This window comes from Heterodontus francisci, chromosome 43 (genome assembly GCF_036365525.1).
Source record: "Heterodontus francisci isolate sHetFra1 chromosome 43, sHetFra1.hap1, whole genome shotgun sequence".
NCBI classification, from domain to species: Eukaryota; Metazoa; Chordata; class Chondrichthyes; order Heterodontiformes; family Heterodontidae; genus Heterodontus; species Heterodontus francisci.
Genome location: NC_090413.1, coordinates 18,755,669 through 18,773,689, shown reverse-complemented (window position 1 = coordinate 18,773,689; position 18,021 = coordinate 18,755,669). Strand labels below are relative to the sequence as shown.

Below are 18,021 nucleotides of genomic sequence, written 5' to 3'. Positions count from 1 at the left end.
AACACACACTTCCACCAAAAGTGATCGGATTGTGATCAGGAGGGACGGGAACCCTGTCTGACTTCTCCCCTCCTACTGAGCAGTGCTAAGGCTAACTCTAGTCTAGCACCTCAACCAATGCCTCAGCCTAGACAGGGAAACTGAGCTTGGGATCTTCTGTCTAATGGTAAGCACCCATACTGGATAAAAGCCATCATCTGCTTTATTCTTACTGGAACTAGCTGCAGCTGAGATTCAACAGTAAATGAACAAAATGAATGCGAAGAAATTTAGGGGTATTAGTAATTGAGGAGTAAGGATAATCTGCTACTTTCACCACCTCCAGATACCACTTCACTCCTTGCTGCTTTGTCATATTCCATTTGCTTCTTTTTTTTAAATTAATTAATGAAATTCACAAACCCTCAAATGCTGAGGCTGGAACTGGGGTTCTGAATTGAATTTCAAGGAAGCCAGGTTTGGATTTGAGGAGTCTAAAGTGAAGAAATTGTTGATGCAGTGACTATTTGTACCCCTAGATGTCTATAGCATCTCAAGTAACACTGATCATTATCAATAGCTGGCAGTCAGCGAGTCTTTCTTTATGCATGTGGATGGAGCTGGGTAAAACAATGCTTCAAATGGTTCTCATCTAAGAAAGGAAGAGGTTCCTTCCCACCTGAATGGATAAAGGCATCACTTGTGTGGTGGTGTAAATGTAGACCAGGAGGTCCTAGTTTGGATTGCCCATCTGAGTTGGCAAGCTCAGTAGAGGCACAGCAACTGTGATCCTGGGCTAAGAGGGAAATCTGCTGGGGTTCTCATCCTTACTGTTGTCCGGTGATCCCGGTTGAGCAGTGTGTGACTGGTAGGTTAAGTGCCAGCCGTAGTTCAATGGCTAACATTCTCACCTCTGGGTCAGCGATTGCGGGTTTACACCCCACTCCAGGACCTGAGCATATAATCTAGGCTGACACTCCCATGCTGCACTGTCAGAGGTGCCACAATTCAGATGAGACACTAAACCGAGGCTCTGTGTGCCTGCTTAGGTGGATGTGAAAGATCCCACAGCACTATTCGAAGAAGAGTATGGGTCCTGGGCAACATTTCTATCTTTACCAGCATCACCAAAACTGATTAACTGCTCATTTATTTAATTACTGTTTGTGGGATCTTGCTGTGTGCACCTTGCCTACCATGTTTCCTTACATTACAAGACTAATGACATTTTAAAAATACTTTATTGGCTATGTAATGCTTTCGGACATCCTGAGGATGCCGAAAGGTGCTATATAAATGCAAGTTCATCCTTTCTTTATTTCCTTAAGGACAAGGTTAAGAAGTGATGTCCTCCACTGTGAAATGGCTTGCCCAAATTTATGGTCATAACTCACTCATGACCACTCACACTTGAGGGGTACAGTAGCTTAGTGGTTACATTATTGGACTAGTAACCCAGAGGCCTAGACTAATGCTCCAGAGACACGAGTTCAAATCCCATCGCAGAAGCTGGGGAATTTAAATTCAATGAATTAAATAAATCTGGATTTAAAAATTAGGATAGTACTGAAACTACTGAACTGTCGTAAAAAAACCCCCATCTGGCTTACTAATGCCCTTTCGGGAAGGAAATCTGCCATACCTATCTGGTCTGGCCGATGTGACTCCAGACCCACAGCAATGTGGTTGACTCTTAATTGCCCTCTGAAATGGCCTCAAAAGAGTTGTATAGGGATGGTAATAAATACTAGGTTTCCCACTGACACACACATCCTGTGAATGAACTGAGAAAGAAATCTTGTGCTGAATGCCTAGGTGGGGAAGAGACTAGAAGTAAGTATTGCCTGTGGACATGTCCCAGTGCCTTGAGACAAAGCTGAAGGGGGATAAAAATGACAGAGAGTAGAGGAATGACACAGCAGCAGGAAGGAAATAAAATGTTTGCACAGGACCCACACTAAGGACAGGATATGGTGACAGACTGAAAAGACCCTCTTATGTATTTTATATTATGTGCTAATGAGAAAGGTGATTCAATTATGATCTTCCTGCTATTGTATTCAGCTGACTGTAACACCCAGACGACTCCCTGACACCCTGCGAATTGCTGACTTTGCTAGCAACCATCTCAAGGAGGTCTTCACACTCACCTTTGGGCACAAACCGAAGCTCAGGTAAAGTCCTGTTGGACCCTGGTTGTACCTGCTGTCTGGCGAAGGTGAATAAATGAAGCACTTAAAGGATTTAAAGTGATTTTCTGATGGTGATATTGACATAGGAATAGGAGGAGGAGGCCATTCAGCCCCTCAAGCCGGTTCCACCATTCAATTAGATCATGGGTGATCTGGATTTCAACTCCATCCTACTCACCTTGGTTCCGTAACCCTTAGTACCCTTGCCTAACACAAATTTATCAATCTCGGTTTTGAAATTTTCGATTGATCTGCAGCTTTTTGGGGGAAAGAGTGTCCCAGATTTCCACTACCCTTTGTGTGAAGGAGTGCTTCCTAACATCACTCCTGAATGACTTAGCTCTAATTTCAAAGTTCTATCCCCTTGTTCTGGACTCCCCCCACCAGAGGAAATACCTTCTCTCCATCTACCCTACCAAATGCTTTAAACATCTCAAACATTAGATTGCACCTTAATCCTCTATACTCAAAGGGATACCAGCCCAATCTATACAACCTGTCCTCATGGTTGGGGAGCTAAAAGGGTTCATTCATTCACACACCAGCTTTATCTATCCTTACTGCTGGATAACTGGCCCCTCCAATATCAGCTCCACCTATTAGTATTGGGTCCTGTAGGACTGTGAGTGTGGCCCTCAACCAGTCTGTTGTCTGTATAACACTGGGACAGTACTTGCACCTTGTATACAGCACGTGCTGGATATAAAAGGTTTGGAAACATTGAAGAACTGACTATCCTGCAGAGGGGCAAGAGAAATACTGAATTGTTTGGAAAACATCTTATACTAGTACGGGACCTATAACATTGTAAAAACATCCTATAATATTTTATGAACTATGCAGATGGAGTATACACTTACCAGAGGGATGGAGAAAGGTTAGGAGAGGGGACCACAGGAAAGGCTGAAGAAGTAGGTTTGCAGAGACTTCTGACGATGGGGAGAGATGTAGCAAGGCAGAGGGTGTTGAGGAAGGGAGTCTAGTAAAATGGTGTGATGTCTGACAGTTCTGTTACCAATGCTGGAGTGGGCTGTGGAGGATTTCCTGAAGTGGGAAGAGCTGGGATGGAGAACTGGAGGAGGTTGCAGGGACAGCATGAGACAAGACCGTGGAGTGGTCAGTTAATGAGGTGGTGAGTGGAGCACAGTGTAGCAGCATTTTGAATGAGTTGTAAGTTACATGAGATGGAGCTCGGGAGGAAACTGAAGAGACAGTTAGGGAAATCAGACCTCAAGGTGAAAGTGTGAGCGAGGGTTTCAGTAGTTGTGGAAGAATGAGTTAAGGGCAGAGGTGGGTGGATGTGCTGGTGAAAATAGTTTACTAAACATTTAACAAACTATTTAAACCCTCAGCATGTTTCAGCCGAAGTGTGGCTTCAAGCCAATTCCAGACTTGGGTATATAATGTTGAATGAAACTTCAGTGTAGTACTGAGGGAGTACCCTCTAGCAATACACCGAGCTGCCTCTTGAACCCATTTCTACTATTTTTCACTACAGCAACTTACGGTAACCATGGGTCTATGCTATTTCTTAACAGGTCTATATATCTTCACAACAATAATCTGACAAACGCGGGCCTTCCTAAGGCCATGTTCAGCGGCTCCGACATGGTCAATATTTTAATTCTATCCAACAATAATCTAACCCGTGTTCCAGAAAATCTACCACCTCTACTCATACAGCTGCATTTACAGGTAAGTGCCAAAGTGTCATTTAACTACACACACACGCACACACAGTGTAACACACATGTGTATCTGCTTTCGCCACATGTCCCCAACCCACTGCAGCTGAAAGTGCCCCAGGCACATTTTGTTACTAATCTGTGTCTGAACTTGGACCTTATTCCAAGGCCATTAATTCTGTTCTTGGTTCTTGGATTTCCTCTTTCTAAAGCCTCAGAGACCACTTCCCACCCAATGCAAAGCTTTTCTGACTTTCATCACGATGAAATCATCTGATGTAACAGAGGGTTCTGCAATAGCGACATGGCTTTCAGAGAGATAGAGGAAGAAAGAGAGAGAGAGAGAGAGAGAGAGAGAGAGAGAGAGAGAGAGAGGGAGGGAGAGAGAGAGAGAGAGGGAGAGAGAGAGAGAGAGAGGGAGAGAGAGAGAGAGAGGGAGAGAGAGAGAGAGAGGGAGAGAAAGGAGAGAGGGAGGGAGAGAAAGGAGAGAGGGAGGGAGAGAAAGGAGAGAGGGAGGGCGAGAGAGAGAGAGAGAGAGAGAGAGAGGATGGAGAGAGAAAGAGAGAGGATGGAGAAAGAAAGAGAGAAAGAGAAAGAGAAATAGAGAAAGAAAGACAGACAGACCATTTGGACGAGCATGGTCTGTTTCCCATGAAGCCTAGCTATTAGGATTTTTCAATGACACAGCAGGAACTAAGCTTCATTAGTGAGCAATGACCCAGCTGGTACAGGTTGCTAGATACATAGGATTTACAGCACAGAAACATTCGGCCCAACCTTTCTATGCTAGCATTTATGCTCTACTCGAGCCTTCTCCCATCTTTTCTCATCTGAATCTATCACCGTAACCCTCTATTCCCTTCTCCCTCATATGCTCGTCTAGCTTCCCCTAAATGCATCTATACCATTCACTTCAACTGTTTTAGCGAGTTCCAGCTGCACATAAAGTGGACAAATGTTTCCATTGAGAAAGTTAAGTGAAGGGCCAAGGTCCAAACTGGTGGACACCACCAAGGAGGAGAGGGGATTCATCATCAGCTGCTAGTGGTTCGCTAATGCCAAGCTTATATATTGGATGAGAGAAAGGTCCACAAAAGTTGGAATTTTTGTGTGTGTGTGTGTTTCTTTATACAGAACAACAGAATCTCAAAGATTCCCAAAAGCGCCTTCAGTAATTTGGAGCAACTTCGAGAACTCTATCTGCAATCCAACAGTCTGTCCAATGCGGGCATTAATTCACAAACCTTCAGGTGAGCAAGGTAAAGCAATGCAGCATTCAGAGAGTGAAGATGCCAAGGCTCCACAGATATAACAAGCTCTATCCCATGGGCAGTTAGTTGCCTCAACTCCGGAGCCACAAGTCTCAACTCCGGAGCCACAAGCTGCACCTACTGCAAGAAGGTTTATTGGGATCCTAGTTACTAACAGCCCATAAGCAAGTGATGTTGTAAAATATCCCCCAGGAGCAAACTAATTCAAGATTTCTGTGATATTCAAGGCACTGATTCCATCAAAGAGGATAAAGGATGTGTGACAATGAACAGGAATCGGAGGGAAAGGGATTGGCATGAGGGGGAGGAAGAGACCGACTGCACCTCCATCATTGTGTAAATCTATGGGGCTGAGTGGCACTTTGGGTTTTTCACTGGTTATAAGGTTGCTGTTAACCTTTTCCTGCAATAACGAGTTCTTTGTATCACTTTATTCTTTTTTAAAAAACTTTGGCGGTTGATTTCCAACCTTTTTGTTTCCCGTCTGGCATCCCCCCCCCACCCCACCCCGAGAGGCAGCCGTTTGAGCTGTGGGGCAGGCTACTGCCCTGTATCTGACCACCACTCGGGGCAGCCCAGTGACACCCTGGGGAGAAGGTTTGGGAGAAGGGAAGGAATGGAGAACTATCGGGCTTGACAGAGTAGATGCTGAGAGCTTGGGCGGAATCAACTGAACTTAGAAGAATCTCGGGCGTTGGGACCATTTCCGGGTTGCAACCCCGCTGGTGTCCGCGGTCTGGCCACGTGCTTGATCTTCCCAAGGGTCGCCAATTAACAAGCGCCTCTGCGTTCACTGTCCAATTAACGGGTGGGCTGCGCAGGCGGGAGGGCTAACCAGCAAGCCCGAGGCAAAGGGCGGATGCCAGCCCCACTGTTAAGGCTGTGTGCAGAGGATCTGCATGGAGCAGCAGAGGACAGCACAAGATGGAGACGCGGTTCTCATTATTTGAGTGGCGGTCTATCCCTCCGTCCAACCCTCTCCAGTGCAAATCTTTGCTGGCGAAAGGCCTGGGGATTGCTGGTTTCTAACATCACCATTAAAATTTCATGCTGCTGTCGTGGCGTCCTGACCTCCTGCTCCGCTCTCACCCCCTGTGAGAAAGCGATCTGCAGATGAAGTGCAGGTCCTGTGTGCCCATTGCCAACATTTCAGACTCTTTAATAAATGTCCACTAACTACTTCAATTTAAAGGCCGGCTCAGCTCTGCAAATGAAACCCGAGCCGAGCCCAACAGAACCACATCCGACCCCAGCCCGATCCTTTCATTTTTTTTCCCACACCCGACCCGACCACTGGAATGTTCAGTTAACCTAGCTTCCATTTTTCACTTTTTAAGCTTGTGCAGATAAGCAACAAAAACTGTAACTGGACTTGAAAGGTTGTTTAAGTACATTAAGATTGGAGCCACGTACCGGAGGTGGTGAGCCGAAAGATTATTACCATAGAAGTTAGTGATTGTTTGGTCATCAGTTAAACAGAAACCCATGGCGTTGTTCCCAGACATGTTGTCCCACACTGTACCAGTATCTGTAGTGCTTAAAATAAACACAGCATTGCCTGAAGGCTCAGAAAATATTATACAATACCTAGACTCCTGCTTTACAGGTTGAAATACTTGCTGAAAGTTTATCCAGTGAGCAGCTGAGACGCAGCGACCAGGAAGGTCCTAAGTGATTATTATAAAATATACATTCCCATATTAAAGAGGTTGTGCTCTACCTTCGATGGAATCGCTCACTGCAGACTAGTGACGAGTGTTTCCCACCTTGACGTCCTAGTTGTCACTGGATCATGAGTCCAGGCCTCTGGATTACTAGTCCAGTAATCTTTGAAATGTCTCTCCTTGATTTAAGATTTTAATCCGGTAGGTCAGATTTAACAAACAAAAATATTAACTGATTTAAGACTGCTTCGTATTTAGCAATGTCACATGAATTAAGAAATTAAAATATATTCAAAATTATACATCAACTATTAAGTACTAATGCCCAGCTTTGTGTATAAAAAATGCCTCTTAATTTAATTAATTATCCATAAACACCGAGGCCACATTAAACAAAAAGCAGCGATTTATCAGGTTTGAAACTTAATTAATTAAATATATTCCAAATTCAGAGCATAATTCATTGTCTTTCCCCTTTAAATCTCTTAATTTGCCTTACAAGCCTCCTTTACTTTACATTCTTTATTCAAACAATATGTTTTGAGGCAGGCACGAGAAGTCTTGCCAACCCATAACGGGATGCGGTCAATTCGTTTGAAAACTGTGCAATTAAAGAAAAGGGGCAAGTTCCTATTAATGCAGATTGAAGCTGTTCAACTGCTTTTGTCGCCAAGAATACAAAGCACGAAGGAAAACCAAGAGATAAACCAAAACACAAAAAGGTTAAATTTGTGTCAATGAAAAATAGAACTCATTAAAAACATCTTATTACATAACAGTGCAGCAACTGATTACATTGTAAATATTTCATGAAGATTAAAATGGCAAAGACCTTCAACACCCCTAAAATCAGGAAAGGGCAAGAAAGGGCTAACCGGATAATTATGAGCCTGGGGCCGAGTTCTGCTACAATGTACGCAAGAACTGTTTATTGATTAGTACACAGTAAGCTGAAATACCAAGCAGAGTAGGAAGCACACTTCAAAAGATCTGCAGTTTCCAGTGTTTCACTAACACAATTGTAACACAAGGCTATCAGAGTGTGTCCGACAGGGCCTGACCCTGAATGCCGGGCCCGGAAGAGTGACCCGACCCGAACCCGACATATCGTTGGGTCCTGTCAGGTTCGGGTCGGGTCAAGTAGCCATGTTCTACTTCAATTAATCCCTCAACTATCTGCCTGCCACTGCTGGGGTTGTTGCTGCTGCTGCTTTGACTCTGCCTCTGGCAAGATCGCTTGGAGGTGGTAACACGTAGGGGAGCCGAGCAACCCAAGACTTTCTAAATTTGATCCCGGCCCTGCCTTCAAACCCGCCCTCGCAGGGCTGGGAAGATTCTGCACATTGTTTCCCCTGGCTGGAGAGTCTAGAACTAGGGAGCATAGTCTCAGGATAAGGATCTGCCATTTCAGAATAAGATGAGGAGAAAATTCTTCACTCAGTTGGTTGTGTATCATTGGAATTCTCTATCCCAGAGGGCTGTGGATGCTCAGTCTTTGATGAGATTCAAGAAAGAAATCGATAAATTTTTGGGTACTAAGGGAATCAAGGGATATGGGGATAGGGCGCAAAAGTGAAGTTGTGGTGGAAGATCAGTCACGATCTCATTGAATAACAAGAGAGGCTTGAGGTACTGTATGGCCTACTGCTGCTCCTATTTCTTATGTTTTTTGTCTGTAGATAGAATGGGGGGGGGGGGGGGGGGGGGGAAGGAGCAGAGTAATACATCAGCTGTGGTTCAGTTGGTAGCTCCCTCACCTGAGTCAGAACATTGTGGGTCCAAGTCCCACTCCAGAGACTTGAACACAATGCAGGCTGCCACTTCAGTGCAGTACTGAGGGAGTGCTGCACTGACTGGGGCACTGTCTTTTGGATGAAACATTAAACTGAGGCCCTGTCTGCCCTCTCAGGTGGAAATAAAAGATCCCATGAGACTATCTGAAGAACAACTGGGGAATGCTACTAACTGAGTCAAGGCTGACACCTGAAAATGAGCAAGTGTGAGCTGATATAATCTTCCCAATACGTAAAGCAGCAGTGGTTTGAATCCGATATGATGGAATCTTGAATGGGGGAGGAAGAGAAAAACAGGAATATAAAAAGAATGCTATTACTTCTCTTGCATCATATTACATAGCAGTCTAACTGGTCTATGTCAGTGTTTATGCTCCACAGCTGCCTCCTCCATCCTTCTTTATCTAATCCTATCAACATATCCGATTCTTTTCTCCCTCATGTGTTTATCTAGCTTCCCCTTAAATGCATCTATGCAGTTTCCCTCAGCCGCCCTTTGTGGGAGCCAGTTCCACTTTCTGGGTAAAGACATTTCTCCTGAATTCCCTATTGGCTTCATTAGTGACTTCTTATATTTATGGCTTCTGGTTCTGGGCTCACCCTCAAGTAGAAATATATTCTCTACGTCCACTCTTTTAAATCATTTGATAATCTTAAAGACTTCCACGAGGTCACCCCTCAATCTTCTCTTTTCTCTGTTCAATCTTACCAGGTGAACATAACGTCTCAGTTCTGGTATCATTCTAATAAATCCTTTTTGTATCCTCTCCAGTGCCTCTATATAAAATGGGAACCAGGACTGTATACAGTACTCCAAGTGAGGACTAACCAGGATTCATAAAGTTTAACATAACTTCTCGGATTTTCAATTTTATTCCTCTAAAAATGAACTTGTTTTTTTTTGACCTTTCTAAACCTGTCACTACTTTTAGTGATTTATGTATCTGCTCCTCTACCCCATTTAGATCTTTATTTTCCCAGGAGTACGTAACCTCCTTATTCCTCCTACTTTACACAATGTATATTGAAATTCATTTGCTATTTGCACACCCATTGCACAAGTTTACCAATGTCTTCCTGTATTTTGGTGCAGTCCTCCTCTGTATTAACTACACCCCAAATTTTGAAATAGTACCTCTGATTCCCGAGTCCAAATTGTTTATGTAAATGGTAAACAACAGTGGTTCCAGCATCGATCCTTGTGGAACACCACTTCGCACCCATTGCCAGTTAGAGTAACTACCTTTAAGTCTACTCCGTGTTCTGGTTTGGAAGCAGCTTGCTATCCGTTCTTTTACTTATCCCCTGACTGCACATGCTCTAACCGTAGTCAGGAGTTTACTATGCAGTATCTTATCAAAGGCCAGTAGGAAATCCAAATATATTACATCTACTGCATCACCCTTATCTACCCATTCTGTAACTTCAAAGAATTTAGTAAGTTTGGTCAAGTGTGAAATCCATGCTGACCAGCCTTTATTATTATATTTTCAGTTTCTAGATGTTTTTCTATTACATCTTTGAGTAAGGATTCCATTATCTTTCCTACTTAACAGTAAAATGAAAGGAATGGAATACCTGGATTTATCCAGTAACAACCTGACGAAGATACCTGAAGGACTGCCTCCAAACATTGTCATTTTGCAGTTGGGGAAAAACCGCATCACCTCGATTTCCAAGCACAGCATCAACAAGATCCGGAACCTGGAATACTTGCTGCTTCAGAATAACAGGATCACTGCAAGCAGAATCCACAAGGACGCTTTTGGGAAGCTACGAAAGCTGCATACACTTCACATCTTTAATAACCCGCTGAGAAAGGTCCCGCCCAGCCTCCCTCGCCGCATCAGCTCACTCATGCTGCTCCACAATGCTATTGAGCAGATCGGCATCAACGACTTTGTCTCTACCTACTACCTAACCGATCTCAACTTAAGTTACAACAAGCTATACAGTGCCCGCATTCACAGACTAGCCTTCCGAAAGCTTCGACAGCTGGAAAGGCTTGATCTTTCTGGCAACAACCTGACTCTGCTTCCCAGCGGCCTGCCAGCCAGCCTGACGGCTCTGAAGATACAGTACAATCAAATTAATCAACTCTCTGCCAAGGTATTGCTCAACATGAAGGCTTTGAAGGAACTGCACTTGCACCACAACAAGTTAACCATTGGCAAGATAGCACCAGGAACATGGAAGGAAGTGCCTAATCTTAAGGTTGGTAGAGAAACTATAAGAGGAAAGAAAAAGAAAATATGCTTGCATTTCTCTAGCGCCTTTCACAACCTCAGGATGTCTCAAAGCACTTTACAGTCAATAAAATACTTTTGAAATGTAGTCATTGTAATGTAGGAAATACACCAAAAGATCCCACAAAAAGCAGTGAGATGATGACCAAATAATCTGGTTTGATGATGTTGGTTGAGGATAAATATTGACCAGGACACCAGCGAGAACTCTCTTGCTCTTCACAATAGTGTCCTGGGATCTTTTACATGCACCTGAAAGGGACACTTATGAACATACGAATTAGGAGCAGGAGTAGGCCACTCGGCCCCTCAAACCTGCTCCACCATTCAATAAGATCATGGCTGACCTGATTGTAACCTCCATTCCACATTCCCACCTACCCCCAATAAACTTTCACCCCCTTGCTTATCAAGAATCTAGCTACCTCTGCCTTAAAAATATTTAAAGACTCTGCTTCCACTGCCTTTTGAGGAAGAGAATTCCAAAGACTCACGACCCTCTGAGAGAAAAAATTCCTCATCTGTTTGAAAACCCCCTCTACTTCCCTAGTTATGTAGCTCGCTAGAACACCAGCTCCAGCACGGTTCAGGTGTAGACCATCCCAACGGTACAGTCCCCACTTTCTCCAGTACTGGTGCCAGTGCCTCATGAACCGGAGCCCACTTCTACCACACCAGTCTTTGAGCCACGCATTCATTTCTCTAATCTTATTTGCCCGATGCCAATTTGCACGTGGCAACCTTTGAGGTTCTGCTTCTTTATTTGGTGCCTAGCTCCTTATACTGACTATGCAGAACCTCTTTCCTTGTCCTGCCAATGTCGTTGGTACCTATATGGACCACGATGACTGGATCCTTCCCTTCCCACTTTAAGTTCCTCTCCAGCTGTTTGCAGATGTCCCAAACCCTTCTGGACTTTCATTCTTTGCTGCATGGGAACTAATCCCTCCAGGTATTCTTGCTGCTCCATGCCCCTCTGTGGGGTGTTGACCAAGCTGGGAATCAGTGTGCTGTTTCATTTCCTTTTCTTGCTCTCCAGCAGTACAAGATCAGGGAACACCATTAGGAAGCAGGGTCTTCAGCAGAGAGCTGGTTTTTGTTTTCTCAATTGAGAAATCTGAGTTAAAGGGACAAGGTCCAGACTGCTGGACACAACCGAGGTGGAAAACAATGGGAGGAAATGATGTCCGTGACAAATGGCGGTGAATGGATGACAAACTTGGTTTTTAAAGCCTATAGACTGTGGGTAGAAGATTAAGGATAGTGAGGCGTTCCACACTTCTGAGGTCTGAGAATGAGTGAGTAAGCGTAGTACAGCGAAACTTGGTTTCAATGCAGTTGGAAGAATTAAGAGCAACGAATTTGAGATGAAAGAGAAGACACAGCCTCTTAAAGGCCACTTTAGCAATTGAGCAGGTATGTAATATTTAAACATTAGATAGGGCAGCACAGTGGCGCAGTGGTTAGCACCGTAGCCTCACAGCTCCAGCGACCCGGGTTCAATTCTGGGTACTGCCTGTGTGGAGTTTGCAAGTTCTCCCTGTGTCTGCGTGGGTTTTCGCCGGGTACTCCGGTTTCCTCCCACCACCAAAAGACTTGCAGGTTGATAGGTAAATTGGCCATTATAAATTGCCCCTAGTACAGGTAGGTGGTAGGAGAATATAGGGACAGATGGGGATGTGGTAGGAATATGGGATTAGTGTAGGATTAGTATAAATGGGTGGTTGATGGTCGGCACAGACTCGGTGGGCTGAAGGGCCTGTTTCAGTGCTGTATCTCTAAATAAAAAAATAAATAAAATAGATACAAGATGTGATCGATTTTTTTTTAATACTTCTAGTTGTTGGACCTGGGATATAACGATTTGTCCTACATACCTCCTGATCTTCCAGAGTCCCTGGAGTACATTTACCTGCAGAATAACCGCATTTCAACAATCACCTCAGATTCCTTCATCTCTGTATCAAACATTAAAGTGATAGTCCTGAGGTAAGTGGCAGATGATAGCCCATAGCTTCGGATGGGATGCTTTTTATCAATTCAACCCTTACCATTTAAGAAAACCTCTGCTATAGCCTAGATGTTCTTAGTGATGCAGTTTATGGTAGAGATGGCTTTCAACTAGGTCTTTGGTGTTAAGTGTAGGCGAGTTGAGATGGGAGAGGATGGGAACTCCCCACTTCTGCTTTCATTGGATATTGAAAGTTCTGGCCTGTGAACATCTGTTTTATCCCAAAATGACACGCAAGAAGCACGTGCACAATTCTTCCCAGAAATGCACTGCCTGCCATATTGGGCAAGGACAAACAAGAGGCATTCTTTATCCATGTCTGAATCAGGTGTTAAGCCCTTTATCTATATATGGAAAGGGCTGACACCTTTTTAAAGTCCCCAATGCAACATTTGTTTGCCCTGAGGCAGTCAGCATCATCGCTACTGCTCCTGATCACCATCTGCCACTGAGATCCCTGACTCCTGATCTCTCAGCTGTCTTCTTTACTCTTCACCAGAGGACTGTAGTGCCAAGACCTTCTATGGCAATGAGGTCCAAGGCCAATTATCAGGAGCTGCTTGGACCTTACCAATCTGGCTCGGGTCATTTACCCTGCACCCCTAAAAGTGGGCACTCCCAAATTTCCAGGCCTAGAGTGCAGACCAACCTCCCAGCATATTGTGATCACATTTTGGGGCTCTGACACACCAACATTTTCTACATCTGACCATTGTCTTGCTTGGTTTATTCCACAGGTCAAACAGGCTGACCTCCGCCGGTGTAGGGAAAGGATCATTCAAGGGCCTGCAATATTTGCAAGTTCTGGATCTGACTGGCAATCCCGAGTACATTAGCATCTTTCTGCACGGCAACACACGGAGCCTATCGCAGGCAGGCATCACCACCACAGCATAAACCCAAAGAACAACCACAACCAACCAGCAGAGCTGAGAGACACAGAGACTGTCAATAGCCGGCTAGAAAACTTAGTAATTTGGCCACAGAACACTAACTAAAGAGCAATTTAGCACAGTGATTATCTATAACCAAACAGTCAGAGGCAATCCATTGAGTGACCAGCTGAAGGAATCACACTATGGGGAACAGATATAACCATTCAACAAAGGATACTACAATCTATTTACTACAGACTATAACAACTTCTGTCTTTAAATTAATATATAGGTTTCCTCTAATGGTCAGATCCAGTACAATGAAATCAAAGGACCTGAATGGCAAAAAGTTCAGCTAGATCAGTATCCAGACCATGTTAGATTAGATTAGATTAGAGATACAGCACTGAAACAGGCCCCTCGGCCCACCGAGTCTGTGCCGAACATCAACCACCCATTTATACTAATCCTACACTAATCCCATATTCCTACCAAACATCCCCACCAGTCCCTATATTTCCCTACCACCTACCTACACTAGTGACAATTTATAATGGCCAATTTACCTATCAACCTGCAAGTGTCTTTTTGGCTTGTGGGAGGAAACCGGAGCACCCGGAGAAAACCCACGCTGACACAGGGAGAACTTGCAAACTCCACACAGGCAGTACCCGGAATCGAACCCGGATCCCTGGAGCTGTGAGGCTGCGGTGCTAACCACTGCGCCACTGTTTTTGCCAGCACATTCCCAATTGTATGGTTAAATACAATGCAACCCCTTGAGGGAGATGCAGTACTTATCCCCATCACACACCCCTCCCACTCCCATACCCCCAACAGTGCTGCTGCTCAGGTTGTCGACATTTGCTGGGGTACCAGTGCCATAGCTTCTAGTCTTTACTGACGCCAGTGTAACACTTTTGAGACGTTTTCACTACATTAGAGGCGCTATATAAATGCAAGTAGTTGCTCTTGCTCTGGCAGGCAATTCAACAAGAAGGAAAATCACACTGACTGGGGAAGAGGTAAATTTCATCTGCCTTTTCTCTTTCAAATGTTCCTGTTCCTCTTCAAAACCCAGGGCCACGGTTTCCACTCCCCATTTCTTCTTTTTCACAGATTTCTTACCAGTATCATTGTACATTCAGAGCTATAGGTGCAAAGGGCTTGGTTCCAATTTCTGATGAAATGCTGTAAAGGGAAATTCATTTATTGATTGTTTTTGCTGAATTTCATTTTGTACATAGATATACTGAATCTAATATAAACAAATGCTTGCTACCAAGTGCAATAATACTGGCTGTTTTGTTTGTGATTTGAATTTCTATTGATAGCCATCTTCCAGTTCATTGTGGTTCAACTTTCATTCACTTAGCATTTCTAGAACACCTCATCACATTGCTTAAACATGCTAGAGCACCTCATATGCAATCAATTACTTCGGTGAACAGCAGCGGCTGGAAGTATGTGGAGAAACCCAGAAGTCTATTTTGCACTGCCAGATCCCACAAACAACAATGAGATGACTAGCCAGCCTATCTGTTGAGGGAGGAATGTTGGCCAGGACACTGGGGGAACTTGCTGCTCTTCAACTAGTGCCATGGGATGGTTAACGTCCACCTGAGCCAGTGGAACAGGCAAGCAGTGGCTTTACTTTAATGTATCAAAGAACCGCACCTCCTACAATGCAGCACTCCCTCAGTACTGGACTCCACTGTGAATTGTCCTCGAGTTAGGCTTCTGATCCACACGCTATGAACTGAGCCATTCCTTAGATTGCATTTTGATATTCTTGGGCTGTTCACCTTTAATCCTCAAGTCCAAAGCAGGATAATTTTCCCCTCAAAAGTCATTCTCTGTTGCTTAGATGCATCAAACCTCATGGTGAAAATTAGCAAGGAGCACACTCAATATAGGTTATGGTGACTGGAGAGATCGTACAGAAAACACTGGTCCTAGATATGGACAATTTAACTGCTATGCAACAGGATTTACTTAGGAGGTTCTGTCAAGAGGCATCCATCTCCAACTGTGTCTCATTGTCAGTTTCTTTTCTTCCTTTCTGCCACCATGTCTCACGGTGAAGGTCTGTTGGCTTGAGGTAATGTTCTCACTGAATCCTTAAAATGATGCTGGAGCTAAAAAGGTTAAATTACAAGAACAGATTGCAATAGCTTTATATTCCCTAGAGTATAGAAGATTAAGGGATAATCTAATTAAGGTATTTAATGATTAAAGGATTTGTTAGGGTAGGTAGAGAGAAACTATTTCCTCTGGTGGGGGAGACCGGACCAAAGGGTCAGAACCTTAAAATTAGAGCTAGGCCATTCAGGGGTGATATTAGGAAGCACTTGTTCACACAATGGGAGTGGAAATCTGGAACTCTCCTCATAAAAAGCAGTTAAGGCCAGGGGTCAATTGAAATTTTCAACACAGATCGATAGATATTGTTGGGTAAGCGTTTTAAGGGGTATGGAGCCAAGGTAGGCAGATGCAGTTAAGATAAAAATCAGCCATGATTTAATTGAATGGCAGAACAAATCTAAGGGTTGAATGGTCTCCTGTTCCTATATTCATAACATCGAGCCTTTTAAAAAAAAACCTTTACTTCAGTAACATTATTATTTCCATTGACATATAAATGTCTCAGTTAAGTGATTTTATTGATTAAAACAAAATCAGAAGAAAAGCAAGGTCACAGTCCAATGAGGAACTCAACCTGGCCAGAGTAATTTGCCTTTGCTCCATGACCTTTTGGTCAGCTATGTGGCCTTGTCCAATCTACACCTTCTCCTTTGTTATCTCTTGCCCCACCCCCGCCTCACTTGCTTATAACCTGTGACATTTCTAATATTTGTCAGTTCCGAAGAAGGGTCACTGACCCGAAACATTAACTCTGCTTCTCTTTCCACAGATGCTGCCAGACCTGCTGAGTGGTTCCAGCATTTCTTGTTTTTATTTCAGAGTTATTTATCTGTGCTTGCTGACAATACAAAGTTCAGTAGGAATGCATGCTGTAATGTGGGCACAAAGAGGCTGCAAAGAGATATAAACAGGTTAAGTGAGTGGGCAACAAGGAGGCAGATGGAGTATAATATGGGGAAGTGTGAGGTTATTCACTTGGGCAGCAAGAATGGAAAAACAGAATATTTTTTAAAAGGCGTGAAACGTGTAAATGTTCAGAGGGACTTGGATGTACTTGTAAAATGAGGAGGGAAAATTTAGAGTATAAGAGAAAGCTAGTTAGAAATATAAAAACAGATAGTAAGAGTTTCCATAATATTTAGAAAAGAGTGCTAAAGTGAGAGTTGGTTCTATAGAAAGTGAGTCTGGAGAATTAATAATGGAAAATAAGGAGATGGCAGATGAATTGAACAGGTATTTTGCATCAGTCTTCACTATAGAGGGTACAAGTAACATCCAGAAATAGCTGTAAATTAGGAAATGGAAGGGCGGGAGGAACAAGAAAATTACAACCACCAGGGAAGTGGTACTGAGCAAATTGTTGGAGCTGCGGGCTGACAAGTCCCCAGGTCCTGATGGGCTTCATCCTAGGGTCCTAAAAGAAATGGCTAGTGAGATAGTTGATGCGTTGGTTTTGATTTTCCAAAATGGCCTAGATTCAGGGAAGGTTCCATTAGATTAGTAAATAGCCAATGTAACTCCTTTAATCAAAAAGGGAGGGAGACAGAAAGCAAGAAACTACAGACCAGTTAGTTTAACATGTCATAAGAAAAATGTTAGAAGCTATAATTAAGGACATTATAGCAGGGCACTTAAAAACAATTCAAGGTAATCAGGCACAGTCAATATGGTTTTGTGAAAGAGAAATCATGCTGAACCAACTTATTGGAGTTTTTGAAGTAGCAACACGTGCTGTGGATAAAGGGGAATCAGTGGATGTATTGTACTTAGATTTCCAGAAGGCATTTGATAAGATGCCACATCAAAGGTTTTTGACGAGAATAAAAGCTCATGTGTGTGGCGGCAACATATTGGCATAGACAGAAGATTGGCTAGCTAACAGGAAACAGAGAGTAGGCATAAATGGATCATTTTCTGGTTGGCAAGATGTAACGAGTGGTGTGCTACAGGGATCAGTGCTGTGGCCTCAACATTTTACAATTTATATAAATGACTTGGATGAAGGGACCAAAGGTATGGTGCTAAATTTGCTGGTGACACAAAGATAGGTCAGAAAGCAAGTTGTGAAGAGGACATAAGGAGGCTACAAAGGGTTATGGATAGGTTAAGTGAATGGGCAAAGATCTGACAAATGCAGTATAATGTGGGAAAATGTGAAAT

At 43.6% G+C, this 18,021-nt stretch overlaps 2 protein-coding genes across 7 annotated transcripts in view; one reads left to right on the top strand and one right to left on the bottom strand.

The window, feature by feature from the left end:
• Window positions 1-14,989, top strand: part of LOC137355668 (podocan-like) — a 157,712-nt gene extending 142,723 nt beyond the window's left edge. For all 6 annotated transcript variants that reach the window (XM_068021055.1, XM_068021060.1, XM_068021059.1 and 3 more), the window contains 6 exons: window positions 2,044-2,153; window positions 3,710-3,866; window positions 4,991-5,106; window positions 10,141-10,798; window positions 12,671-12,819; window positions 13,579-14,989. In XM_068021055.1, the coding sequence (XP_067877156.1) occupies window positions 2,044-2,153; window positions 3,710-3,866; window positions 4,991-5,106; window positions 10,141-10,798; window positions 12,671-12,819; window positions 13,579-13,738 (1,350 nt within the window). In that variant the 3' untranslated portion in view covers window positions 13,739-14,989. The remainder of the gene's footprint in view (window positions 1-2,043; window positions 2,154-3,709; window positions 3,867-4,990; window positions 5,107-10,140; window positions 10,799-12,670; window positions 12,820-13,578) is intronic.
• Window positions 14,990-15,700: 711 nt separating this feature from the next.
• The window catches only part of cc2d1a (coiled-coil and C2 domain containing 1A), an 87,842-nt gene continuing 85,521 nt past the window's right edge, over window positions 15,701-18,021 (bottom strand). The window contains exon 29 of the mRNA XM_068021044.1: window positions 15,701-15,854. Coding sequence (XP_067877145.1) covers window positions 15,792-15,854 — 63 coding nt within the window. The 3' untranslated portion in view covers window positions 15,701-15,791. The remainder of the gene's footprint in view (window positions 15,855-18,021) is intronic.